General features: G+C 47.9%; 1 protein-coding gene and 1 pseudogene across 1 annotated transcript; both read left to right on the top strand.

Moving 5' to 3' along the window:
• On the top strand, window positions 1-21703 carry RRM1 (ribonucleotide reductase catalytic subunit M1). Its single transcript, XM_074942595.1, has 19 exons — window positions 1-120; window positions 922-1010; window positions 2764-2941; window positions 3649-3749; window positions 4480-4539; window positions 6748-6787; window positions 8611-8773; window positions 9457-9598; window positions 10241-10324; window positions 11829-11990; window positions 12689-12768; window positions 13335-13536; window positions 14923-15072; window positions 16172-16393; window positions 16691-16767; window positions 17803-17938; window positions 18681-18776; window positions 20508-20696; window positions 21338-21703. Exons 1-19 carry the CDS (start codon window positions 102-104, stop codon window positions 21524-21526), a joined length of 2379 nt encoding a protein of 792 aa, XP_074798696.1. The 5' UTR covers window positions 1-101; the 3' UTR covers window positions 21527-21703.
• Window positions 21704-25854: 4151 nt separating this feature from the next.
• On the top strand, window positions 25855-26022 carry LOC141981128 (U2 spliceosomal RNA; annotated as a pseudogene).
• Window positions 26023-26339: the final 317 nt, after the last annotated feature.

The raw sequence follows: 26339 nt of genomic DNA, 5'->3' as shown, positions 1-26339 counted from the left end.
GTACGGCGGCGCGACGGGGTCAACGCCGCCGTTGGCGGGAGCGGGAAGCCGTCGGTCGCGCCTGGAGCTCACCCGCACACCGGAGAGCGCGAGCCGCCGCCATGCACGTGATCAAGCGAGGTGAGAGGCCCCCCTCCCCGCTCGGGGCTCAACGGGCCCCCCCCGCCACGGCTCGGGCGCCCCGCCCCCACGGGGGGGGCTCAACGGGCCCAGACCCCATTCCCCCCCCCCCCGGGCCCTAGTGTGGGACCCTGGACACACCCAGCTCCCCTCCCCCGCCGCTGGCACCAAGCCCCAGGGGCTGCCCCCCCCCCGCGCTGCCTCTCCTCTCTGTGAGGGGGGCGCCCCACGGGCCGGGCTGCCCCGCACCCCCAGCACCGTGACACCCCCCCACCGAGGGGGCTGGGCACCCCGCCCCTGGAGCGTGGGACCCCGTCGCCTCGCGCCGCTCCCTGCCCCCCCCCCCCCCAGCCCCTCGGCTCACCCCGAGGCCCCCGGCGTGCGTGCGCCCCCCAAGCGTAACGCCAGCCCCCCCCCCCCCGCCGGCCACGCGTGAGGACATCTGCTCCCCGCGAGGCCTGCTAACTCCCCTCTCCGTGAGTGGGGAGCTCCCCGTGGGGCACCCAGCTCCCCTGGAGACCGGGCCCCCCTGCCCCCTGTGGCTCTGGGCCCCGAACGTCGGCAGCCCCCCTTCCCTTGAATGGGGAGCCCCCCTTCCCTTGAATGGGGAGCCCCCCACGTGACCTCAGTAATCCCCCTGGGGCTGGGAGCGTGGGGCGCTGCTCCTCGCAGCAGCCCTGGGGAGAGCACCGAGAGCGCGCGGCGGCCATGGGGGGCCCCACCCGACCGCTGTGGCCGGTTCTCTCATTCCGGTTGCTGTGTCTCTCCCTCTCTCTCCTCCCCTCTGTTCCCACCGGATAGATGGGCGCCATGAGCGTGTCATGTTTGACAAGATCACGTCTCGCATCCAGAAGCTCTGCTATGGACTCAATGCTGACTTCGTCGATCCTGTGAGTTGACTTGTATCCTCTCCACCTTCCACCCACGCGACGGTGGTGGCCATTGAAAAGCCACCATTTGTAATCCAGGTGCCACCCAGTTATTTCCCCTTCTTAGCGTAAGGGGAGATGTCGGCATGTCCCATTACCCCTATGTGTGAACTGTTGGCAAATGCTGCTTTTTTAATGGCAACCACTGTGTCCTTTACTTTTCTTTATACAGTAGAACCTCAAGATTTACGAACACTCAAATGTTTGCAACTCCGAACTTAGGGTTGTTGTTTCAAAAGTTTACAACTGAACGTTGACTTAATACAGCTTTCAAATTTTACTATGAAGAAGAAAAATGCAGCTTTCCCTTTATTTTTTAGTAGTTTACGTTTAACGCAGTACTGTATTGTATTTGCTTTTTTGGGGGGGGTTCTGCCGCTCCCTGATAGTGTATTTCAGGTTCCAAATGAGGTATGCGGTTGACTGGTCAGTTCGTAACTCTTAGATGCTATTTTAACTTGAATTTTTCAGAGATTTGTGTTTGGCTTTCTCTCCCTCACAGGTGCAAAGTCTGAGACAGAGATCTGTGTTTACCTGTTATAAATTCCTTCTGGTGGATCCCTCAAACATGGTTTGAAATGATCAAGTTCCTGGTGTTAGAAAGCTCCCTGCCATTTCATCTTGAATATCTTGCTTCTCTACATTAAAATAGTGTAGCAATCACATGGCTTTTTAAAAAAATCTCATTTTTACAACTCTTTGTCCATGCCAGTCTGAAAGAGAAGTACTAGTTCTCTTTGTTAGAAGAACACTTTTTTGTGTTTTATCAGAAGTGAATTTCCCTCTCTTAACGGTACCACTATGCTATTCTTTTGAGCATCCTAGGAGTGGATATTGACCCTGATCCTGCAAGCAACTCCCCTCAGTACCCATGCATGGCCCCATTAACATCCGTGGGGCTTTTCATGGACATATGAGTCCACCCACGTGGAGTAAATTGTAGGATTAGGGCCCTGGGTCACAAAGGCCCTGTCTTTCTTTGTCTGTAAAACACTTAGGATGCTGTCAGTGCATTAGAAATAAGAAGTAGTACTTCTCAGCCATGGATCTTAAAGAGCTTTACAAAGAGGCAGGAGAATCATTATCCCTGTTTTACAGTTGGGGAAACTGACACATGGAGAGGTGTGTTGTCTCGCTCCCAGCCAACGGCAGAAAAAGGAATCAAATCTAGGTTTCTGGTTTCCTAGTATAGCAACCTGGGGACTGGGCTAATAATAATGAAGTTAGTTACTTTTTCTTCTACTCAAGATAGTTAAGTGCCAAGAAGACTGCGAAAAGCTACAAAAGGATCTCACAAAACTGGGTGACTTGGCAACAAAATGGCAGATGAAATTCAATATTGACAAATGCCAAGTAATGCACATTGGAAAACAATCCCAACTATACATATAAAATGATGGGGTCTAAATGAGCTGTTCCCACTCGAGAAAGAGCTCTTGGAGTCATCGTGGATAGTTCTCTGAAAACATCCACTCATTGTGCAGCGGCATTTAAAAAAAATACCAAAAAAAATTCCAGTGGGTAGATGTGAGAGAATATAAATCACTTTATCATCTGCCGTTTAAAGTGAAGCACATATTGTAATAACTTTGTTTGCAAACAGAAAATACGATGCTAGGCATTGGGAAAATGGGGTTCTTCTAGACTGTTGCTGTAAGGATGGTATTGTCCCTGAAACATTGGTAGCTAACCTGCAGAATTCTGATTTCCCTAGGCACAGATCACCATGAAGGTGATCCAGGGTCTATACAGTGGTGTCACAACAGTGGAACTGGATACACTGGCTGCCGAGACAGCTGCAACCCTCACTACCAAGCACCCCGACTATGCCATCCTAGCAGCAAGGATCGCAGTCTCCAACTTGCACAAAGAAACCAAGAAAGTGTTCAGTGGTAAGTGTGTCTGTGGGCACGTGAGTAACAGCTTGTGCTCCCTTGTTGAGGAGGGAACCAGTGAAGGGATTGTGGCATTAGAGGATATGACTATGGTAAACTTTGTTCTCAAACAGGAGTGATTAAGTGTTGAGTCTATGTATCTGAGACATTTAGTTCTACCAGCTCTACACCTGATGCTATCGAATGGCTGGGCACACTGCACATATGCTGAGAGAGTATGATTATGTGGTTTTGCGCACACATGGAGAAAGCTTAGTTACCTGTCTTGTTATAAATGTTCCAATGAATAGTTTCTACTGGAGCATTTACTGTTAAAATCTGGATGTCCTAAACAGCTGTGTTAACAATAAGAGAATACATTTAAAAAAATTAGGTCTTGGCTAAAAGTAACTTATCTGGTAAACTTTATATGGATTAGGCTTATTTAGCATGTATCTGACTACCACTGGACACTTCGTGTTCCTAGAATTTCTTTCATAAAAGCAAATTATTTTGGGGCTTCTGAGAAGTAGATATTCCCTGCCATTGGACAGGTAGAAGAACAAACAAATGTGTATTTTTTTGAAGACACTTTGTGGGGGCTAGGTTTGGGAGAAGTGGGGTGGTCCAGGCATGTTCAATTTTTGTAATTATAGTTTTCAGACTATGTAAATAAAAGTCTGTGAATGGTTTTTCTTTGACTCTTCTTTCCATTTCCTTTGTAGATGTCATGGAAGATTTGTACAATTATGTAAACCCTCATAATGGCAGACACTCTCCAATGATCTCCAAGGAAACGCTAGACATTGTCTTGGCTAACAAAGATGTATGTAGCACTTCATGGGATCTGATGTTCCTAAGATCCAGTAAACTCTGTTCAGTGAAACCATGTTGGCTGTAGGACCAAAAAAAAATCACGCACTGATGTAAACTAACAAAGATGGTGACTGCTCTATTTTGTGGAGGGACAACAACACTTGGAATTCTGACCACTGAAGGATACTTCTGATGCTGTTATATCAAGGAAATATATCTCTGTTCTTATATGGCCCCCATCACTCTGAAATTGGAGTGTCTGAGGCCCATTTGGTAGTTGGACAAAGAGCAGCTCTTAACTTAATAAAATAACAGAATCTCTTCATTTATTTAATAGAGAACAGTCTTTCAAGGAGAGAGATGAGGTTTGTTATCTGTCTCCTTTAGGTTGCAACCTGTGAATGATTTTTGTTCTGAGTTTTCCTGTGTGAGGTCTAACTAGAATGCAGGTGTATGGGTGAGCAGGGCCAGAAGCCAGGATGTTGCCCTTAGAGGAATTTCATTAATACCTCACATAAGATGCCAACTGTATTAGCCAAGAAAGTCTTGCATATGCTGGTTATCTGCCTGGTGCCTGTAGCTATGGAGTCATGTTGAGGCCAGAAGCATGAAAACCAGAGGTACTGAACAATAAGAGCACTGTTGTTTTGGTAATATGAAGCTGTGTGAGTCTGATGTTAGGGGTAGATGGTTTCCTCAGTCTAAGTGCTTAACCTGTCTCTGAATTGTTTCATCCCCAGCGCCTGAACTCCGCTATCATCTACGATAGAGACTTCTCCTACAACTACTTTGGCTTTAAGGTAAAGACCAGATTTCTTGTGAGAGTGAAGATTTAGGTTTTTTTCAAAGCCTTAACAACCTAAGAAAAAAACCCAAATCATTTTCATTGCTGCAGAAAGAGACTGTAGTAGTGAAGGCGGCCTCCAAAAAACAGTGGCCAAATTGAATGAGTCATGTGCTCCTTCCTCTATGATTTCTCAACCTGGCTTTGTCTGTGGTGCCTGAGGGCAATGCCACTATTTTCTGAAAGCTTCACTGTGCCATTTTTATCTAGCACAAGTGCTATTTTTGACAGCCTCAAGACATCCTTTAATGCACGTTTAAATCCTTGGAGTTTATGGCCTTGGGGGCAGGAGGGAATGGTGATGGAAAATTTTGCAGGGGAGCATACTCTTGTTTTGGGAATAGTAAACCCAACTGTTTTGGTTGGGATCCTGTGAAGTGATCCACACTTACTCAGCATTGCAGATATGCTCATGTGTTTAGCCTCTGCACAGCTTCTACATCATCATGGTGGACGTGCATGCTTGACTGCTTTAGTTTGTGTTAATTGGGGATTAGGAACAGGAGACAGTCCCAGCATAAACCGAAACTACTGGAGGGGAAAGCAGGAAGAAAGGATGAATGTGTATGAGAGTCCTGGGCCAGTTGAAGCCCAGCACCTCTGTTTGTAATGACTCTGAAGTCTACATGCCAAATAGCTTCTCTCCGTAGAAGAAAAGTGGGTGCTGTAGGTGATGTGAAAGCTAAATACTCTGGCCTGATTGTCTGCAGAATTTCCCAGTGTGAGGCTGCAGCCACTTTGACCTGGGTTGATGTGTTACAAGGCCAGGGCAAAGGTGTGTTCCACTGTAGCATTTGGGCTGTAAGTTCCTTGCAGCAGAGGCACTGGATGCTCTGCCAGATTGTGCTTTGCACATGCTGTTCCTCAAGGAGTAACCGAATCCAAACATATCAGGTCTTTGTATTCCCGATAAAAGCTTTCCCTCACTGTTCAGACAAGCTGCACAACTGTCCCCTGCATGTCCTCCCATTCATCTCTCTGCATTCTTCCATGCTGCTGCACAGACCCTCCTCCCACAGCCAGTTTGCATTGCCTCTATTTTCTCCTCCATATCCACCCTTAAAACACACTTCTTCAGGGAGAAGTTTAGAGTCCAACCCTGTGAGATGCCCACTGAAGTCCGTAGGAGCCGAGGGTGTTCAGCACTTCATGGGATTGGGCACTTAAACCCTAGCTCTGCCCGCCTTGAAGCTCTAACTAAATCAGCCCCCCAGTTCAGAACTGGGCAGGGAGACACCCCCCTACCCTCAGCAGTGGGATCCCTGTGGCATCCCCCTCCTGCCAGCTATGTGGACTTAAGGGAAAGAAACTTCAGGGAGGAGCCAGCCAGAGACTCAAGCTGGTAGAGCAGCAGCATAAGCAGAGACACGGATGATGCCATCGGTATTTTCTACACTTCTGATTAGACGTTCTGTCCCCTGTGCTGATTGCTCCAGCTACCTTTCCTACCCTCCCCAGTGTCCTCACCTCAGCCTGTCTCCACACCTGCCCCTCTTAACCTTCCTCCTCTTCCTTCACTTGTTTTCCCATTTACTTTATCCCCACCTCGCTAACTCATTTCAACTCCCCTCCTCCCCTCACCCAATCTTGTGGAACTAACATGATTGCCACCATTGCATTGTCTACTCTTTGTGTTATACCCACTTCCCCTACTCTTGTCTGTTAGATTGTAAACTCTGGCGCAGCAATTGTCTACTACGTGTTTCTTCAGTGCCCGGCACAATGAGGCCCTGATCTTGGTTAGTTCTTAGGCACTACTGTATGAAACATAATTAATGATGACAGTATTAGGAAATGTATTGAGGGAAATAGTACTCTCTTCCCCCACCCACAGCCTCTACCAAACCCATGGATCGAAGGCAAGTTCTAAACCTCACCATGCATTCACTCCTTTATCTGTACTCTGTCCGCATAGATTGCAGACTCCTCAGGGCAGGGACCTTGCTGACGTATGACTGGATAGAATCTAGCCCACCTCAGGTGCTGTATCTGTAACAAGGTTGAAGAAGAGCAGAGAACTGAGCTTATGTAGGAAACCTGGTATTGGGAGAGCCAAACTGCTTGAGAGTTGGGTTTTTGATCCCAGAGCTTTGTGCATTAATCGGTACAGCTTTTAAACTGGAATCTGAACGACTGTAACTGAGATGCTTTTCTTTCTTTAAAGACTCTAGAGCGCTCCTATCTGCTGAAAATCAATTCAAAAGGTAAGAACAGACTGTTCCTGTTTGATGTATTCTCTGCTGCGAGCTGAATGGGGCTAGGTAGCTTCCTTCACAATTTTCAGTGTCCATTATTTTCCAAGAGGGTACAGCATATTTGTAATCTGCTTGTCCACATCAGAAAGACTTTCTTGTGCAGTCCCCCTCCACCCACATACGCTCCCTCCCCAAACATCTTTTAGTAAGACACAAGCATCTCTTTGCCATAGCTGCGGGAAGGCTTGCAGTTGTACTAAAAGCAATTATTAGTTACAGTGCCACACTGAGTTTAGTTGGGTGTTTTGTTTTAAATAATGGCTGCGTGGGGCACTTCATGCATCCAGCATGTGGATCCTATTGGCACAGAGACCACTTATACACCAGGACACTCAGAGTGTGTTCATCTCCAGCAGGCTGATACCATAACTTAGGAATTGCCATATGAGAAGTTCATTCGCAATCTCACTGTTTGGTGTTTGGGTATTTGTAATAGAGCTGAAGTTGGCATGGCTAGAACACCATAGAAAGTTGGCTAGATCATCGGGCTCAACGGGTAGTGATCATTGGCTCTATGTCTAGTTGGCAGCCAATATCAAGCAGAGTGCCCTAAGGGTCCAGTTTTGTTCAATATCTTCACTAATGATCTGGAGGATGGTGTGGATTGCACTCTCAGCAAGTTTCCAGATGACACTAAACTGGGAGGAGTGGTAGATACTCTGGAGGGTAGCGATAGGACACAAAGGGACCTAGACAAATTAGAAGATTGAGCCAAAAGAAATCTGATGAGGTTCAGCAAGGACAAGTGCAGAGTCCTGCTCTTAAGACAGAAGAATCCCATGCACTGCTACAGACTAGGGACTGAGTGGCTAGGCAGCAGTTCTGCAGAAAAGGACATAGGGGTTACAGTGGACAAGAAGCTGGATATGAGTCAACAGTGTGCCCTTGTTGCCAAGAAGACTAACAGCATTTTGGACTGTATAGGTAGGAGCATTGCCAGCAGATCGAGGGACGTGATCGTTCCCCTCTATTTGGCATTGGTGAGGCCTCATCTGGAGTACTGTGTCCAGTTTTGGGCCCCAGACTACAAGAACTATGTGGAAAAATTGGAAAGAGTCCAGTGGAGGGCAACAAAAATGATTTGGGGGCTGGAGTACATGACTTAGGAGAGGCTGAGGGAACTGGGATTGTTTAGTCTGCAGAAGAGAAGAATGAGGGGGGATTTGATAGCTGCTTTCAGCTACCTGAAAGGGGGTTCCAGAGAGGATGGATCTAGACTGTTCTGTCATCTGCTACCACTGAGAACAAGGAGTCTTGGTCTCAAGTTGCAGTGGGGGAGGTTTAGGTTGGATATTAGGAAAAACTTTCACTAGGAGGGTTGTGAAGCACTGGAATGCGTTACCTAGGGAGGTGGTGGAATCTCCATCCTTAGAGGTTTTTAAGGTCAGGCTTGACAGAGCCCTGGCTGGGATGATTTAGTTGTGCACTGGTCCTGCTTTGAGCAGGGGGTTGGACTAGATCCCTCCTGAGGTCCCTTCCAACCCTGATATCCTATGATCAGTTTCAATTGTTGCATCACCTTGTGTCTGAAATTTCATGGTCATCCATAATAGAGAGTGGTTATTATTATAATATACCTAGAATCCTGAAAATGGTTAGCCTCTATTTTGAACCACTTCAGTATAGGTAAAAAATTTGGCGCCTAGAATTCTGACCGTTCAGGCTTCTTCAGTGGCATATTTTAGTCCTTCTGTTTTTGCATGATCCGTGTCTGTCAAAACTGGTTTTAAATGGAATGCTTATGTTCCTGTTCTCTCCCTTCTGGTGTCTAGTTGCTGAACGCCCCCAACACATGCTGATGAGGGTATCTGTGGGAATCCACAAAAATGACATCGATGCTGCGATTGAAACCTACAACCTCCTATCTGAGAAGTGGTTTACCCATGCATCTCCCACACTCTTCAATGCTGGCACCAACCGACCTCAGCTGTCCAGGTACCTCAGAATGCCAGGCTTGGCTCACACTATGTGCAGAGGAGGGTGCTGGGCAGGAGGTGGTTTCTGTTCAAATGAAATGTCATGTGACAACTTTTAAAATGGGCAGCTGCACTTTGGTGACCCCTAATTAAAATAATCTGTAATTTGTCAAATATGGCCCCAAATGTATATTTTTTTATATTTAAAGAAAAAAATCTTTTACAGAAGCCTAAGGCCAATAGAAGTGATTCCACAACTCTTTTTAATTCCTAAACATTGTTTAAACACTCCCTTCTCCTGAAGTGCATGAGAACTTAAAAGGGAAATTAACTAGAAACAAAACTAGTCATGGCTATTAACTATTCATTGTCCAAGCTGAGATGCTAAAAACACAAAAATAAATGGAAGAAATAGATTTGATTTTTAAAATGTTCTCGTGTCTGTTACTTATAACTTAAGTTAAAGAAATCAGCTTTTAAAAAAACACGATAATTAGCTTCCCAGGAGCATATGCGTTTCTTTAAAAAGTGAGAGCTTTACAATGCTCTGCAAATTTGCATCATATTCTTTGCTTCACTTACCTGACCCCTAAAGCGTTAATGATTCCAGAGAACCCTTGGCAAGTGGCTGCATGCCTTCTGTGGCATTGTTCACTTTGATTTTGAATTGTCTGATGTCAACTTCCGTTTGTTTCCATTCAGCTGTTTCCTGCTGTGTATGAAGGATGACAGCATTGAGGGAATCTATGACACTCTAAAGCACTGTGCGCTGATTTCCAAATCTGCTGGTGGAATTGGTGTTGCTGTGAGCTGTATCCGAGCCACTGGCAGCTACATTGCTGGGGTAAGTGGGTAAATGGTACACCATACTGATGTATACCTTCAAGTATCAGGAAACTTCTATGCTTAAACCACGTTGTCAAATCAAGTCTGCTGCTACCAGGCCGGTATACCACGGGGGGAGGTACATCTAGCCCGGTAGCTTGCACCTTTTTGTGGTATGAAGCCAGATAACCTAGCATTCCTATTACAGTACTTTGGTTTCAGATTGAGGTATGTTCAGAAAGAAAAGTCAGTGTTTCATCAGACAATTATATCTTTACAAATTAATAACTGAGAGTAGATACCTCAGGACTCATAAACTGCCGGATTTCTCCATTTTATGCATGAGCAATAACATCTCTTGCAAGTTTCCAAATAATTCTTTTGAGTATTTTAACACAAATTTAAAGCAAAGCACATTCAAAATGTGGCTTGTATAAACAAATGCTTATTAGAGCCCTTGTTAGCTGACAGTGAGTGCTACTTCCATATTGTATTAAAAAAAATTAGTTCTCTTGTAGCCAGCTTTTATCTGCAGTGGGCAAGAAATGGCTTTCATTGTAAGGGCCTTGATGTTTGCTGTGTCTCATTGGCAGTCTGTCTAAGAGCAGCCTCACAAACCAGCCAGCTTCCAGAGATTGATGGTTTTCATGTGTCTTTGCAGACAAATGGAAATTCCAATGGGCTTGTCCCAATGCTGAGAGTTTACAACAACACTGCCCGCTATGTGGATCAAGGGGGTAATAAGGTATGTCATCTTCCAACCAGGAAGGAAGGTGGGGATGGAAACCTTAACTGAATGTCTTAATAAGCCAGCAGTGGGCTGTGGAAAGATCGATGATTAGCACTGATGAACTGGAGCAATGGCTCTACATGGCATGTACTAAAAAGCAGTATCCTGTTCCCATCTCATGAATATTTGGTTCTCCCTTCATTACGAACGCCACAGTGCAAATGTACCTTTCACTACCTATCCTCTGAAAGGAGTGTCCTAGCGTTTAAGGCAGGAAGGGCCCACCACTGTATCTTACGGGCTGCCACCCTCACCCAGTGCCCTCACACTAAACCCAACAACCAAAATGAGACCGAAGTATTACAACCCACAGGAGATTCAGCTAGTATGTACCAAAGGCAGAGAACAGGAGGGACTGAGGTGCACCAGTGCGTGAGGCCCATGCAGTGGTAGGGAAGTGATTAAGTGAGGTATACCCAGATAATCCTGGCAAGTGACCCATATCAACCCACTGCAGAGGAAGGCAAATCCCACCCTACCCTCCCAAGGTCGGTGCCAATCTGACCTGGGGAGAAATTCCTCACTCACCCACATATATCACTTGGACTCTGAGCATGTGAGCAAGAGCCAGCCAGCCAGCCAAGCACCTGAGAGAGAGAGAGAGCATGCTTGGTGCTACCTCTGCCCTGGCCCAAACCATCCAGTGTCCCATCTCCAGCTGTGGCCATCCCTCATGCTTCAGAGGAAGGAGATAAAAAACCCTCCCAGAATAAACTCGGAGGGGAGGGAATCCCTTCCTGATCCTGCAGGTGGCTAGCTGAAACCCTGAAGTGTGAGCTTTTAGGAGCATAATAAATAAACTAGAAGCGAGCCCTAGAACTGTTGAGATCTGCCCCACACTATCACAAGCAACCACATCATACAATTACACTTGTAAATTTGTCCAGCTCTCTCTAAACTAATTGTTGTTGGCCCCAACAACTTCTACTGGGAGGCTACAAGTTCTGTTTCTGTAAAATACTCACACCTGTAAGGTCAGCATCTTTCACTCGTTTATAAGTAGCTCCTGGAGGGCCTCATGTTGAATTCTAATCTAAAAGTGTCCAGAAAGAGTCCTGCAAAAAATGAAGCACTGCACAAATAATCCAGAAGTCAGTAGAAAGCTTGACCAGGCAAGGAAGTCTTTCACATGCCCAGCACTTGTTGAACATCAGAGATGAGGGAATTTCAGATGCATGTTCCTTTTGACTGAAACACAGTGTGGCCAGCCCCAGAGAACTCAGTCCCAGGAAGTGAGAGCGACTCTTACTCAGCACCTGGTGCATCTGCCTTGATGGGACTTCAGAAAGACAAGCTCCTTCTAACAATAGGGGGAAATTATCTGGGCCCCAAACTGTGTAGGATCTAATTGTGCAAAGCTGGTGTCCATGTTTCCACAACAGCAATGTGGTTATCACTCATACTCCCATGTGTTTCCCTGTGTGTCTGGTTCCAATCTTGGCTGTGTTTTGTCTGACAGAGACCTGGGGCCTTTGCCATCTATCTGGAGCCATGGCACTTGGACATTTTTGAGTTTCTTGACCTGAAGAAGAACACCGGGAAGGAGGAGCAGCGAGCCAGAGACCTCTTCTTTGCCCTCTGGATTCCCGATCTCTTCATGAAACGGGTGGAGACTAACCAGGTGAGGAGATGTGTTGGTGCAGGACAGGGTCGATTAATGGAGCAATAGCATTATCCCAGAGTCCGCAGAACGACCCTGGGATGGAATTTGAGATGTGCTGTTGAGCTGTCATCTTACTAGCAAAAGAACTTCCGAAAACAACTGCTGCAGAGCAGTTTAGCTAGGCAGATAATCTACAGAGTGCTTTGGGTGAGCTGCAGGGCAGTGATTATACCACATCACGTCTTCGCTTGGCCTCAGAGCATTGTTCACTCACCCTCTTGTTCTCAGATTAATTTTTGACCTCTGGAAATTTGTTTTAAATGCTGAAAAGCTGCAGTAAGCAAAACATTGAACTTCCCTCTATAAACAGCCCCTCTTGTGGCTGTGTGCATGTGTCCAAAGTGGGTTCTGATTTGAGGAGTAAGCAGTCATTCAGGACTGAATATTATCCTTCAAGCGGGGGCTTAGGTTTATTTAAAGTCAGTTACCTTAATAGTTTTAACTCCTGCTAGTTTGATAACCCTTCCCCTCCCCTGAAATTGCAGGATTAGCCCCATGTTTCGGGAGGACGGAAAATTAATTTGTTCATCGTTTTCGCATCAGTACTGTGTGTAGGTTAGGAAGTGTTCACTGGTTATCCCGTATTAGCCGACTTCCATTCTGTTGATGGAGATGGGTTATCTAAAGATCTTCTATCTTTTTGCTCTCCTTCATAGGACTGGTCCTTGATGTGTCCAAATGAGTGTCCTGGCCTAGACGAGGTTTGGGGAGAGGAGTTTGAGAAACTGTATGAGAGGTATGAAGAATGGACAGAATTATGAGCAGAGTTGGCTATCTACATCTCCCACTCATTGAGTTGCCATCCCTCTTTATATGGGTGGCTCTGTTTGTATCTGGTGACTCTGAGCCAAACTTCAAAAGCCCAGTTCTGTCCTAACATGACCCTGTGAGTTCTGTTTATGGGGTTATTAAGGATGGAGAGAGGGTATGTCTCCTTATCCCAAATTGAAATTCTTCCCAAGATGGGGAGAAGCCTGAACGATGATCTCAGTTTAATAAAGGCAAACAGGTAGAAATCTCAGTAAGGGGATTGGTGGCTTCATGTTGGACTAGCCTCATTTGTTGCCTGCCATCCAGGAGAGAATGCACTGGTCAGCTTCGTGCCCCCAGTGAGTGGGAGCAGAGCCAGCATCCTGCCCCTAAATCGTCTGACTGGCCAGTTCAGATCTGGCTTGGACCACAAATGAAAGGATCTGGCCGCCCAGTGAAGGCGTCATTGTACTAGGGACTCCCCCCATTTCACTAACTCTTTGTTGAGCCCAGGGAAATAAGCGTTAAAGGAGCGCTTGCTTTGTCTTGCAGTTACGAAAAGCAGGGCCGTGTCCGCAAGGTGGTGAAGGCTCAGCAGCTCTGGTATGCCATCATAGAGTCTCAGACCGAGACCGGGACCCCTTACATGCTGTACAAGGACTCTTGTAATAGGAAGAGCAACCAGCAGAACCTGGGAACCATCAAGTGCAGCAACCTGTGCACAGAAATTGTGGAGTACACCAGCAAAGACGAGGTGGGTAGGGACATGGGATTTACTCCAGCTCCGATGGGGAAGCTGTGCTTGTGCGAGGCTCAGACATTCAGAATACAAATCTGTCTTCAAGTGAGGGGAAGCTTTGTCTTTATGGGTTCTTCCGTTTGACCTCTTTTTTTTTTCCCCTACTCTGGGGGTTCTGAGAATCATGGCCAGGGGATCTTCAAGGCAGACCGTTAGGGAAACTGAATGGCATGTTGAATTTAGGAAGCTATCGTGTGTGTCTACGACTTTTCCGTAGGCTGTTTGTGTTTCCCTATAAGAGTTGGGGATAAGGGCTCAGTGGGGAGTGCCCTGCTCCATTTGCACTTGCCCATGGCTGCTGTGAGGGTGGGTGGGGCTCATGGTCACTATGGGGGGCTGGGGCTTATATTGGTACTTTGGTGAAACCTGGACATCCTGTTTTCTATGGGGTCAAGAGGGAATCATTGAAACCTCCAGAGTCTTGGAGTGAAGTGTGGCCCTAAACAGGATGCTGCATAACTGAGACCTACACAACTAGCTGTCTGGTTTCAGTCCCTTGAGTGTGGGGCAGCTGCTCTGGGCACTGGAGGAGCAGAGTCCCTAGTGAAGCAGAGGAAGAATGAGGAAAGGAACCACTGCCAGGCACAGTTTTGGGCATAGCCAGTGTAACGCCATGCCCCCAGTGGGTCGTCGGCAGTGGGGTCTAATCTGAGACCACCAGGTCTAAAAGCAGGAGCCTCTGCTGCCTGAGCTAAAGGAGACCGCTCGGTTAGCTCAAACGCTCTAGCCCATTACACTGCCACCGTGTAAGCATAGGTTACTCTAGGAATTGTTGGTTTCATCCTCCTGGGGCTGGCGGGATAGTATTAAAAAATGAGCAAGGAGAGGCTGCCTGAGGACCCCTGACCTAGCAGGACAGTTGGTGCTGGGATCAGCCGCTCTAATGTTGTGACAGAGCAAGGTGATTGAGGAAATGGTTGGGGATCAGGGTCTGGAAGGCAAGGAGAGGCAAGACCGTCCGCAGATAAAGTGAGCAGAACTCCCATAGTGTTCAGGGATATCAGCAAACCTACAGGGATTCCTCCCCCTTCTGAGATGCCTGGTACTGGCCACTATCACAATAGGACTAGATGAGCTAGAGGTCTGATCCGTTACAGCACCTCTATGTTCCTACGGAGGTCAGAGGCCTTCAGGCAATCTACCTACTTGCCACTCTTGGGCTATGGGATACATAGGATGAGGCAGATGTTCTCCCATCTCTGCCCGTTGCACTGACCTGTGTGTTTCAGCTCCCTGTGTCCATTTCCTCTGGGTAGAGAACATGCTCTGGGGGCTGGGACTCTGTTAGTCTCTCGTATTGCCCAATGCTGGCTGACGCTTCTGCTCCTGCTGTTGTTCCAGATTGCGGTTTGTAACTTAGCCTCTATCGCCCTGAACATGTACGTCACATCGGAGCACACTTACGACTTCAAGAAGCTGGCTGAGGTCACCAAAGTCATAGTCCGAAACTTGAACAAAATAATTGACATCAACTTCTACCCTGTGCCAGAGGTATGGGGGAGGGTGCAGCTGGGCTGGAGCGGGGGTGGGTGGAAAGGAAGTCCTGGAACAAAGGAGATGCTGTTATACAGCTGGCTGGATTAAGGTTGAAGCAACATTCATCCTGCTATTGCATGCTATAAAATTGGCTGGAGTTCTGAATCTGTCAAGTACTGTTTTCTGCAAATAGAACTGTGATAATAAAACACTCATCTACTCTGCTGCAGCAATAGTCCATCATTGGTAGCCTGGCTCAGTAGAAACCTGGCTCAGTACCCTGAAGCTTGGCAAATTCCAGATGTGATGGATGCTTAGTTGGAGCAGATTCCAGAGGAGTGGATCCTCCCCTACGAATGCTTTGCATGGCTTACAATAGGACATAGGCAGTCCCTTCCCTGAAGAGCTTACAGAGTAAGGAAGACAGGCATGGTAGAAAGAGTGCATTAGGAATGCTGAAGGAAGTAGTGCAAGGTGTTTGGTTTTATTTATTGCTGACTATTTTTGTGGGCTTCACAGACGTGCCTCTCAGAAACGATTTGGAGGTGAAGAGGGTTATAGCTTAGTGCAGAGGAATTCGGAGGGCATTCTCTGCATAGGGTAGTGTGGAGATGGTTGAGGGAGAGTGAGACTGGCCTCCTTGGTGGGTGGGGCAGTAAGAGACCATGGCCAAGATCCAGGCTGGAGTGGAGTTTTGCTGGTTTTGAAGGAGAGAACAAGGGCCAAGCTGCTCAAAAGTGACTGGTGATTTTTGGGTGTCCAGCTTGAGACTCCTAAAAAGGGCCTGATTTTCAGGAAGTGCTGAGCACCTGCCCTCAGAGCACCAGACTCCTTTAAGGGGCCCCAAGTTGGACACCCAAAGTCACTTGTCACTCTTGGAAGACATGGCCCTTGTCCTCCCCTTCAAGGCCCCATGTAACATTAGGTGACAAAGAACTAGTAGAGGGAACGAAAGAGCAGCTGCTCTTACTGGACTGATGGACAAGGAAGGGAAAAGTGAGAGGCTGTTTTGTGTGGACTGAAGGGGATGGTGGCCGCCGGAGTGAGTGGATGTGTGGTCAGGGTCATGTGGTTCTGATTTCTACCTTCTATTGTCCTCCCCACTCAAACATAGGCTGATCTCTCCAACAAACGCCATCGTCCCATCGGCATTGGAGTGCAAGGGCTGGCGGATGCGTTCATCCTGATGAGATACCCCTTTGAAAGTCCCGAGGCCCAGTTGTTGAACCAGCAGATCTTCGAGACCATTTATTACGGTGCTTTGGAATCCAGCTGTGAACTTGCCAAAGAGCATGGGCCGTACGAAACTTACGAAGGCTGCCCTGTCAGCAAAGGCGTAAGTAACAGCATCAGGTCTCCAATAGAGCAGAGCTAGTGTGAGGGCACTTAAAGCGGCTGGCGGAGTAATCACTAGGCTAGATATTCACTATCCACTAGTGAAAATTGGGCTGGAGGGGTGGGGAGAGGTCTGCAAAATTCCGATAAAGGATCTTAACTGTCTGAAGCTGAGCGGTGAGTATTGAAGTGACTTTTTTGTTTGATTTTTCACGATGGTCTTCAAAACACAGATGAATTCCTGCCCTTACCCCAAAGATCACGCTGTCTAACTCAGCCCATGCCTCTGTTCTTTTAGATCCTACAGTATGACATGTGGAACGTCACCCCTACTGATCTGTGGGACTGGAAGACTTTAAAGCAGAAGATTGCCAAGTGAGTAAATGCCCCAATGAATATTGCTCAGTTTGTTAGATGCAAACATCCTTTGATGGTAGAGATTACAGTTTTAATTGCCTGAAATGTGCTGGTTTCTTTTGAAAAAGATTGTGTAGAAATGGCACCAGCTTACTCAACAGATCAGCTTTTAGTGACAAGTGTTTTACCGTCTCCTATTCCCACTAGCCCTGGAGATCCTGAGCGAGCTGGGCTTTTCTTGTTCGTGCATTGCCAATAGACTTGTTCGTTCAGTTCCAGTGGATTACAGCTCACTGCATTTGCATAGGTGTGAGGTGGGTTTGCAGGCCGACAGGGAAACAAACCATCTGAGATGAGCACATCGGATCCAGGAATCATGGAGAGACAAATGTGAAGCCTTGTGATGCTTCAAGATTCACTTACAGGGGTTTAACTTTCAGCTTTTCCCCAACAAATCTTTCCTACTGTTACTTTGAAAGGCGAGATATGTTTGCCCAACTTGGCTGTCAGAAGGCTGCATGTTTTTGGAGGCTTTTTCTCTTTTACCTGGAGGTGCTCCTGGTCATCTTGGAAACAAGTTTTTTGGGGAAATCCTCTGCCCGCCAATTTGTGGGAAAGGGGATGTATTTTCACACAGTACTTGTTTGTCAGTCCACCGTGATCTCTTCCCCATGACTGAGCCATTTGGGAAGCTCTGGTGAGGAGGAGGATAGCTGTGGTGGAGTTACACTTCCAGGTTACCCAGACTCTGCAGAGCACTTGTAGGTGAATGCTGAGCTTGTGTTTCCAGTCTATGTGAGGTGTTTCAAGATAGGCTGTTGAGATGTGGAGGTGAGGATTCAGGGGGCCTAGGTGGAGTTAGAAAGGGCACTGCTGAATTTCCTTGCCCTTTCTATGTGTACAACACAGTTCCTTGCACTGAACCCTGATTCTCCTCTTTCCAAACTATGCTTAGGGTTGTGCTTTCTGGTGGGATTCATCTCGCAGGTGCTGGTGTCTTTCTCTGGTTGGCTGAAGATTTAATCTCTGATTGTCCTTGCCTCCCTGCGTTAGGTACGGTGTTAGAAACAGCCTACTCCTTTCTCCAATGCCAACTGCTTCTACTGCTCAGATCTTGGGCAACAATGAGTCCATTGAACCCTACACCAGTAACATCTACACACGCCGAGTTCTCTCGGGCGAGTTTCAGGTAAGGAGGCCAGGACAAATGTGGTAAATGGCTTTTAAACATGCAGGCTTTTGACAGCCAGCAATGTTCAGTAAGACAGAAGCAGCACATTGTATTAGTCAATTTATTTACCCTGTACGTCCCTCTCCCATGCAAAAACATGCCGAGGAAGATAAACAACTAAGCCAGAATGTTCATACAGAGCCACAGTGTGTAACTTGACTTCCCTGGGATATGCTGAAGGGGCTTTAATTACAAATTCAAGAAATGCTGGTTCTGCTAGAGAAGGCCCCTGTGAGATCTCAGTGTTGCCTGCAGGATTGATTGCCAAAGAGGTGGGGTGGGGGTGGGGGGTAAGGAAGGACACCTAGGCCTTCGGGAAAGTTCAGAGGTCACAGGGCTCATCACGGAGATGTCAGGAGGAAAGGTTTCTGTGTGTAAAGTGTTTACTAAAGTGTATCGATAAGAGGTGTAATTAACGTACAAATGCTAGGGGATTGATCGTACTGCAGGAAAGGGTGGGGGCTAAATTAAGGAAGAGATTTGGGGATAGATAAGGGGAAAATCTGAGAAAGGGGAGTAGCACAATTGGCCAGCTTCTTAGAATGTAAGATTGGGTTCAGTGGCTATTTGGGGACCTGCACCATGTGGGTGGAGGTGTCTCCTACACGGGGAATTATCCCTGCCATAAGGCAGGAGATGGGTTAAGCGAGCACACAGTTCTTTCCTTCCCCATACGTCTAACGGGCTCCGCTCTCTACAGATTGCGAATCCGCACTTGTTGAAAGATCTGACGGAGAGAGGCTTGTGGAATGAGGAGATGAAAAACCAAATCATCGCCCACAGTGGCTCTGTGCAGGTATGTGAGAGGAGCTGGGATTAATGTGGCTGTAAAGGCAGCAGGTCAAGCATTCCCAGGAGCTGGCACAGGTACTCGAGAAGGCGGGCAGGACCTGCCACATGTGCTTAGGGTGTGTTTCACGCTGCTCCGCCTTTGCAGCATCTCTTTGGAAGGGAGAGCTGGGATGTTGCATGCTGGCTCTGACAAAGTCGAGTGTCTCTGTGAGAAGCATTAGAAGATTTTTCTGACCACTGGGTAACTTGTCATTTCTGAAGTTTTCTGGAATGTGTGCAGTGGAGGTTTCCACTGGTTATATGCTTTTCTACTCATTAGTGGAGCCAGGTACTAGGTGGATGAGTTGTTCCCTATAAGCTGGAGGTTCTCCTTGACATGCTATTAAAAACTCCAGGGCCCAGCGGGGGTGGGGTGGGGGGCCTCAGGGCAGGGGCCTTGGCACAGGCGTAGTTTAACTTCTATTTTTGAGGGGCAGGGGCCAGTGGGAGGGGGTAGCTAGGGGCTATGTGCACAAGGGGTGGCTCTGGGTGCAGGGAGGGGGGTGACTCGGGGCTGTGTGCGGGCAGGGGGGTAGCTCTGTGCAGCTCAGGGTGCAGGGAGTGCATATTTCAGGGTGTAGGGAGAGAGGGGTATTAGGGGCTGTGTGCTGGGAGCACTCCCCTGCAGTCCCTATTCCCGGAGGAGTCTGCCAGCCACGGAGCCGGGTCTCCCCACCCAGGGGGCTCTTACTGGCTGCCTGTGCGGGAGCAAAGGGGACTGGGAGCGGAGGAGCAGCTTCAACCCCAGGCACCAGCAAGAGAGGAGGGAACGCCGCTGCTGCCTGCTCCATGGCACCAGCCAGAGCCACAGCTGCCCAGCTCCGGGTTCCCACCTCCGACCTGGCCAGGGGGCGGGGAGAGGAGATGGGGGGGCCAGGGGAGCTGCCCCCGGGACCGCTGTGCTCTTGCACTGCAGTTCGGGGGTGGGGGGGCAATGCCCTCCAGGTCCCCAACTCTGCCCGTGGGCTCAAGGCTTTTGCCCCACAGGGAGCACCAGGGCTCCGGGCTCCAGGATTCAGCCCCACGCTCCTGGGTTTAGCTCTGCGGTGGGCTCTGGGGATCGGGGCTTCAGCCGCAGGCTCCCGCGGCCCCCTTGAAAGGGCTTGTGGACCCCCGGTTGAGAACCGCTGCTCTAAGTTGTCCGGTCCCAGAGAATGTTAGTCTGCTTAGTTGTGTGTAAAAGGGGGAAACTTCAGAGCAACAAATAGACCTAAAACAAGAACCCGCTGTGTAGATATTAGCACCCATACCTGAAAAGCAAAGGAGTCTCTATGGGCTCAGTAAATTGTGCCCTTCTCTTTGACATGTCTTTCCCTGTAACATGCTGAGGGTGAATGCCCTGCTAATAACACTTTCCTTTTGCCCTGAGTGGGGAGGGTAACAATGACTAGTTCATCTCCCTTTCTTGTCCTGATTGGCTAAGGGGTTCTTGCCTTGGACACCTGGTTGAACATGGCCTTCTTCCTTAAAGTGTCCCAAAAAGGAACCTGCCTGTTCTTTACGACGGTAAAATGTCCATTTAAGGGCATGTATTTACAGATTATTTGGGATCAGTAATGGTTGGCTGTAATATTAGAGGTCAGTTGCAGTGCGGTTTGGTTTTCGCCAGAGGAGATTGTTACCGGTTACCATTATTATGTGACCATTAAGGCAGTCATTGGGAATGCAGCCTAGTAACCAGTCCTGTTTCTTTCAGAACATCGCGGAGATTCCAGATGACTTGAAGCAGCTCTATAAGACAGTCTGGGAAATCTCCCAGAAGACCATCCTCAAAATGGCAGCTGACAGAGGCGCTTTCATTGATCAGAGCCAGTCCCTGAACATCCATATTGCAGAGCCCAACTATGGCAAACTCACCAGCATGCACTTCTATGGGTGGAAGCAGGTATGTGGGAGGGGTGGGTGGAGGGGCGGAGGGGCCTACTCGCTAGTTGTTAGCGTTTGGATTGACACGTTCTGTCACTAAAAGTTGGCTCCTGTGGTTCTTAGAAATAAATGTCTGTTTCCCTTTCATTGCCATCAGCAATATCTCTCCGCTGAGGACCTGGCCTACACTAAAACGTAGGTCAGCCTGGCTACGTCACCCAGGGGTGTAAAAAATCCACACCCCTGAGCCTGTAGATAAGTCAACCTTGCCCCTGGTAGGTAGTACTAGGTCCACAAAGGAATTCTTCTGTCAACCTAGCTACTGCCTCTTGGGGAGGGGGAGTCCCTACACTGACAGGAGAGCCCCTCCCATCGGTGTAGGTAGTGTCTACATTGGCGCAGCTGGAGTGTTTCAAGAGTAGACCAACCCTGAGGATGAATGACTAGGTGGCTTGGGGCACTCCCAGCATTGTTCCCATCTATGGATCCTAGCACAGTAGCCATAGATCATTAGCTAATACTGTGGGGTGGTTACTTACTATTGGGGAGCCATTAACAAAGGCAGCTGCTTGGCTTACGGGAAGTGTGTCTCAGTAGCCAGAACTCAGCCTGAGCTCCAGCATGCTATGATTCCCTGACTTGCGTGCTTTCACTCTGCAGGGCCTGAAGACAGGCATGTACTACCTGAGGACAAAACCAGCGGCCAAGCCCATCCAGTTCACCTTGAACAAGGAGAAGCTCAAAGAGAGAGAGAAGGTCTCCAGGGAAGAGGAGGAGAAGGAGAGGAACAAAGCAGCCATGGTGTGCTCGCTGGAGAACAGAGATGACTGCCTGATGTGTGGCTCCTAACGCATCTGCCCTTTGGTGCCAGCACAGCTGCTCCATCTGGCTTAATCTCTTCTAGAGTAGATAGGTCTAGTTTTACTTCAGTACGTAGGGTCTTGCTGGGACTATGATGGGTGGGCGGTCAGGGAGTAGTGTACAATGCTTTCCCCATCCCTGGGTTGGGGCCTGTGTGTACGTACCACCCAACCCCAACACCCCCTCCACCCCCACCCCCCCCCGGCATAAGAAGTTTATATATATATATCCCTTTTGCAGCTGAGCTTCCTGGAAACTAAGTGCTTTTGTATAGTCTTGCATTATCCACTGTAGATAGAATTTTCCTAACCGTGGACAGGAAAAATGCTAATACCTGTTACCTTAAGGATGAGTTCTGTGCACTTCAGACAATTGTCCTCATTTTACTACTGTGCTTATGTGGATCCTGATGAATGAATTTCCTTTGCCACAGTAACTTGGCAGTGAGGAAAACATCCCTGTGCTCTGTCTGTTGTGGCCAGGGGCATGTTGTGTTAAGCTGAGGAGTTTGGCTCACACCAGAAGTGTTTGTGTGCCTGTTAGACTTACTCCTCACAAGGAGCTCCTGGTTCTCCCAAGGTCCTGGGAAACAGACTGGCTATGTGTACACATAACATGCAGACTTCTTCGCCATCCGGCCAGAGGGAGGGCAGAGCATTGCACATGCTGTCTCCTTTCAAGAGCCAAATCCATCTGGCTGGGCTAATTGTTTGATGGTTCTAAAATAAATGTTTTTACCTTTCAGTGTACTTAACTTCCCTTACTAAGGCAGCCGGACTTCAGTGGCCTAGTTTTTGAATAGTTATTAAATTTGCGTATCATGCACCTTAACTCAACCCTTTAAACTAGCTGAAGACAGTAATAAAGTCTAGAATGTTGAGGGTGTGTACAATATCTCAGTAGTAATGTGGAGTGGTAGCCCTGCTGGTCACAGGATATTATGGCCTTGTCTACACTGTTAGGGGGCTTATTCCTTCACCCGCTTACTTCCCTGGTCCTTCTTGCATGAACAGAGAGCAACAGTACCCGAAGTCCAAAGGTGCAAACAATTCGATGTTTATTGGGGTGAACTTCCAGCAAGCATGATTCCAGTTTCCTTCCTTAGTGTCCCCCCTTCCCAGCTCTGACACCACAGAGCCTTACACCTGTGTCCCTGTTCCCATTCCTGCCCTTAGCCAAACATGATTCCAATTTCCCCACCCCCATTCCCTGTTCCCATTTCCCTCGCCCCACACACCCACACCCACTTCCTGACTGACTGCAGACTATATAGTAAAACTTGAGTTCTGCTTAGCTATACCTTAACCAATCATTTTCCTGAAATTTAACTAACCAATCCTAACATACTGTAACATGATTATGTAACCAATTATATCCCACCACCTTAATTAGTTTATACCCAGCAAAATTAATTATACAGCAGACAGGAACAATCACAGAACCAGACAGAGATTATACAGACAAACAATAGCAAAGTGGGAACTATAATGACAAAACAATACAGAAGTGAGGATTTCACGTCCCAGCTATTGATAAGTGAGTTCTTGCCAGACAGGATGCTATCAAACTCAGTTTCCTTTTACATTTTCTAGGCACTTCCCTTTCTCTGGAGGCGATAGGCATTATCAGGACAGGATTGTATTCCTAACAGCCCAATAGCACCTTATTTCAATGTGACTAGTTTGGAATGTGAGGATATGACTGTTCGCTTCCCAGCTTATGGCTGCCTCTGTCGCTTAGCCAAAGGCCTTAGCCTAAGAACAGGGCCTCAGACTGTCACAGTGAGAGAAGGCCCTTACACCGGCAGACAGTGATTTTGATTCTTTCTTTTATACCTCTATAACTAGCCAAGTGATAAGAATACACATAAATTTTTAGCATATAGGCCTTTACAGACAGGCCTGAATATCTATATTCTAACATACACTGCCACTTAGAGCGCTGAAACTTTCTTTGCTCAGGGGTGTGAAAAAACACCCCCCTGAGCGCTGCACGTTTCAGCTACAGCGCTGGGAGCGGGAGCTATTCCCCTCGCAGAGGTGGTTGTATTACAGCGCGGGGTGAGCTCTCTCCCAGCGCTGGAGCCGCGACTACACAGGCCTGCTTAACGTCGGCTGTGTAGACATACCCATAGAGAGACAAGGTGGGTGAGGGGATGTCTTTTATGAGGCAGGCCAGCTTCTGTTGGCAAGAGAGACAAGCTTGTGAGCTTACACAGAGCTCTTCAGGTCTGGGAAATGTGCTTGGTCACAGCTGGACATAAGGTGGAACAGATTTAGGTTAAGTAGTTAGCACATTTCAAGGGACTGTTCGAGGTGAAGTGGCCTGTCAGCACTTGTCCCGTCACGCCATCTCACCTGTGGGTGAACACTTTTCACAAAGCTGTCATTCTCTATATCTGACCCGTTTGTCCTCATCCTTAATGGAAACCTGCACAACACCTTCCGAAGACAAGCGGCGAGCTTAAATTCATAACTTCGCTAGACACTAAGGCTATATCAACACTACAAAGATACGTCAACCTATGTTAAGTTGACTTGTAGCCACTGCATCATTTACTGTGGTGGCTGATGTCCACACGACCCTCCTGTTGGCGGAGCACGTCCTCACCAGCAGCGCTTCCACTGACTGTAGTGGGGCAGCGTGGGGGACTGAGAGCTACTGATTCATTCTCAGCGCGCTCCACTGCCACCTTGAGCCTGACCCAGCCTCTGCAATCTACCTGCCTGACCCTGTGTTTGCTATCGCCTAAATTCCATGCACCCCAACAAGCCCCTGCTCATACCCGCCGTCTTATCACCGGCCACGCTCCCCCAGGCTGATGGGCATTTAAACCTCCAGCTCTTTCCCTTTTGGCTGCTGCGGCTGCAGGTCCAAGCAGATGGCCGTTCCCTGGTGAGCTTTCTGTTGTAAACTTGAGGGGGTTTATTTTTACTCTCAACTTTTCCAAACTTCATGTTAGTCATCTCCCAGGGTGCTTCTATGGCCACGTCAGCCTAGAATCTGAGTGCCTCCCAATCTGTAATGTATTTCTCCTCAGAGCACCCCTGGGAGGTAGGCAGTGCTGTTATCCCATTGTACAGATGGAGAACTAAGGCACAGAGGCTAAGTGATGTGCCCAGGGTCACTTAAGAAGAATGTGGCTGAGCAGGGAATTGAGCCTGGGTCTTGTGAGTCCTAAGTGCATGCCCTAACCACTGGACCACCCTTCCTCTCAGTGCTTCTTAACCCCCATGTTCTGCTCTGCTGGCGAGAGGTTTGGAGTTAAGCATCAAGGAAGAGCCATAAAGTCTAATGGAAACAGCAGTGTTGTCCAGACCCCCCTGTTGAGTCAATCTGATTTCATGAAGCCACTGTGGTGCTGTCATTTCCTATATCTGTGCCTTTGACCTATCCCCCTGCCCCCTTCCCCTGTGTTCTCCTGTTGCTTAATTTAGATCAAGTTCTTCTGAGCACGTACAGTCAGAGCTTGCATCATCTGGCGGCCAGAAGGGACCATTTTGCTCACTTAGTTTGACTGCTTTCATAACATGGGCCCAGATAATCTCGTCCCGTAATTTTTCAGTCAAGCCCATTACTTGTGCTTGAACTGTCGCAGCTCTGTTAGAAAGGCATCTGTCTTAACACAGAGACCGCAAATGAGGGAGACTCCACCTCATCTCGTGGTAAATGGTTCCAATGGATAATTGTCCTCACTGTTGAAAATGTGCACGTTATTTCTAATCTGTTATATGGTGCCACGTAAATACTAGGTATGCCGATAGCGCTGTCCCTGTGCGGGACAACTCCCTGGCCACGCCTGCTCTGGGCTTTGACATGGGGCAGCGGAGCTGACGGATGCATGACTTGCTGAGGCACGGGTTGGGACATGCTGCAAACAAACCACTGCTTGGGCCTCACTTTTGCATCGACTCAGGTATGCAAGTGGGTGTGCAAAAATCCATGTGTGTGACATACGTGCACTTAGCTTGATTGCAACAAGTGTGTAAATAGGCTGTTGGATGTGTATCTGGTTACTTCCATGCAGGGTGCCAGCCGTTTGTGGTCAGAGGATGTGTAAATCATGCTTGGGTCTGCATCTGTGAACGCAGGGTGAAGTCCAGCCTGTGTCAGTGCAAGGCCTAAGCACCACTTACAGCTCCTGAAAAGCTGCCATTGCGTGTGTATCTCTTTGAACTGATGCTCCTTAATTTACTGACAAAAAAACCCACAGTGCTCTCGGCCTACCAAAGTCCGTGACCAAGTGTCTTGATGTTTTTGGTCTTTTGGCCCCGAGATGAAAGCCTTGTCTGTGTCTCTTGGATCGTGGAGTACACACACATTATGTTTTAAGTTATATCTGTTCTTATCAGTTTAATAGCTGATATGTCCTTTATTTGAGGACTGTATATTAAATTTATTTTTGAAACAGGGGGATGGAATAAGTGCTGACCAGTACCGCTGCCAGCCCCAAAGCAGCTGTGGAAGAGAGAGCTGGTCTTTTTTCCAAGGATTCTTTTCCCTTTAAATTAGCTTTGCATTTTTAAAATGTCCTTGGTTCTTGCAGTAAAAGATGCGGAGAGCACTTTATATAGAGAGAGAGAGTCAAGAAGTGGCCGACAGGAAATAGGGAAATACCCACACACAATCCCCACCCTCCCTGCACAAAACTCATCCTTGCTCCTTATGGAAGAGGAGATTGACCCCAAAGAGAAGACCATGACTTCCCAGTGTCTCTTAATTAAGCAGAATATCTTCCCCCACCATTTAAGTTAAAACCTAACAGTGCTGCATAAAGTTGGGGCCCCAACTTTAAACTTGT

This window comes from Natator depressus, chromosome 1, assembly GCF_965152275.1.
Source record: "Natator depressus isolate rNatDep1 chromosome 1, rNatDep2.hap1, whole genome shotgun sequence".
In the NCBI taxonomy this organism is placed as follows: Eukaryota; Metazoa; Chordata; order Testudines; family Cheloniidae; genus Natator; species Natator depressus.
Note: the sequence above shows the minus strand (reverse complement) of the source record. Positions and strands in the feature narration are given on the sequence as shown.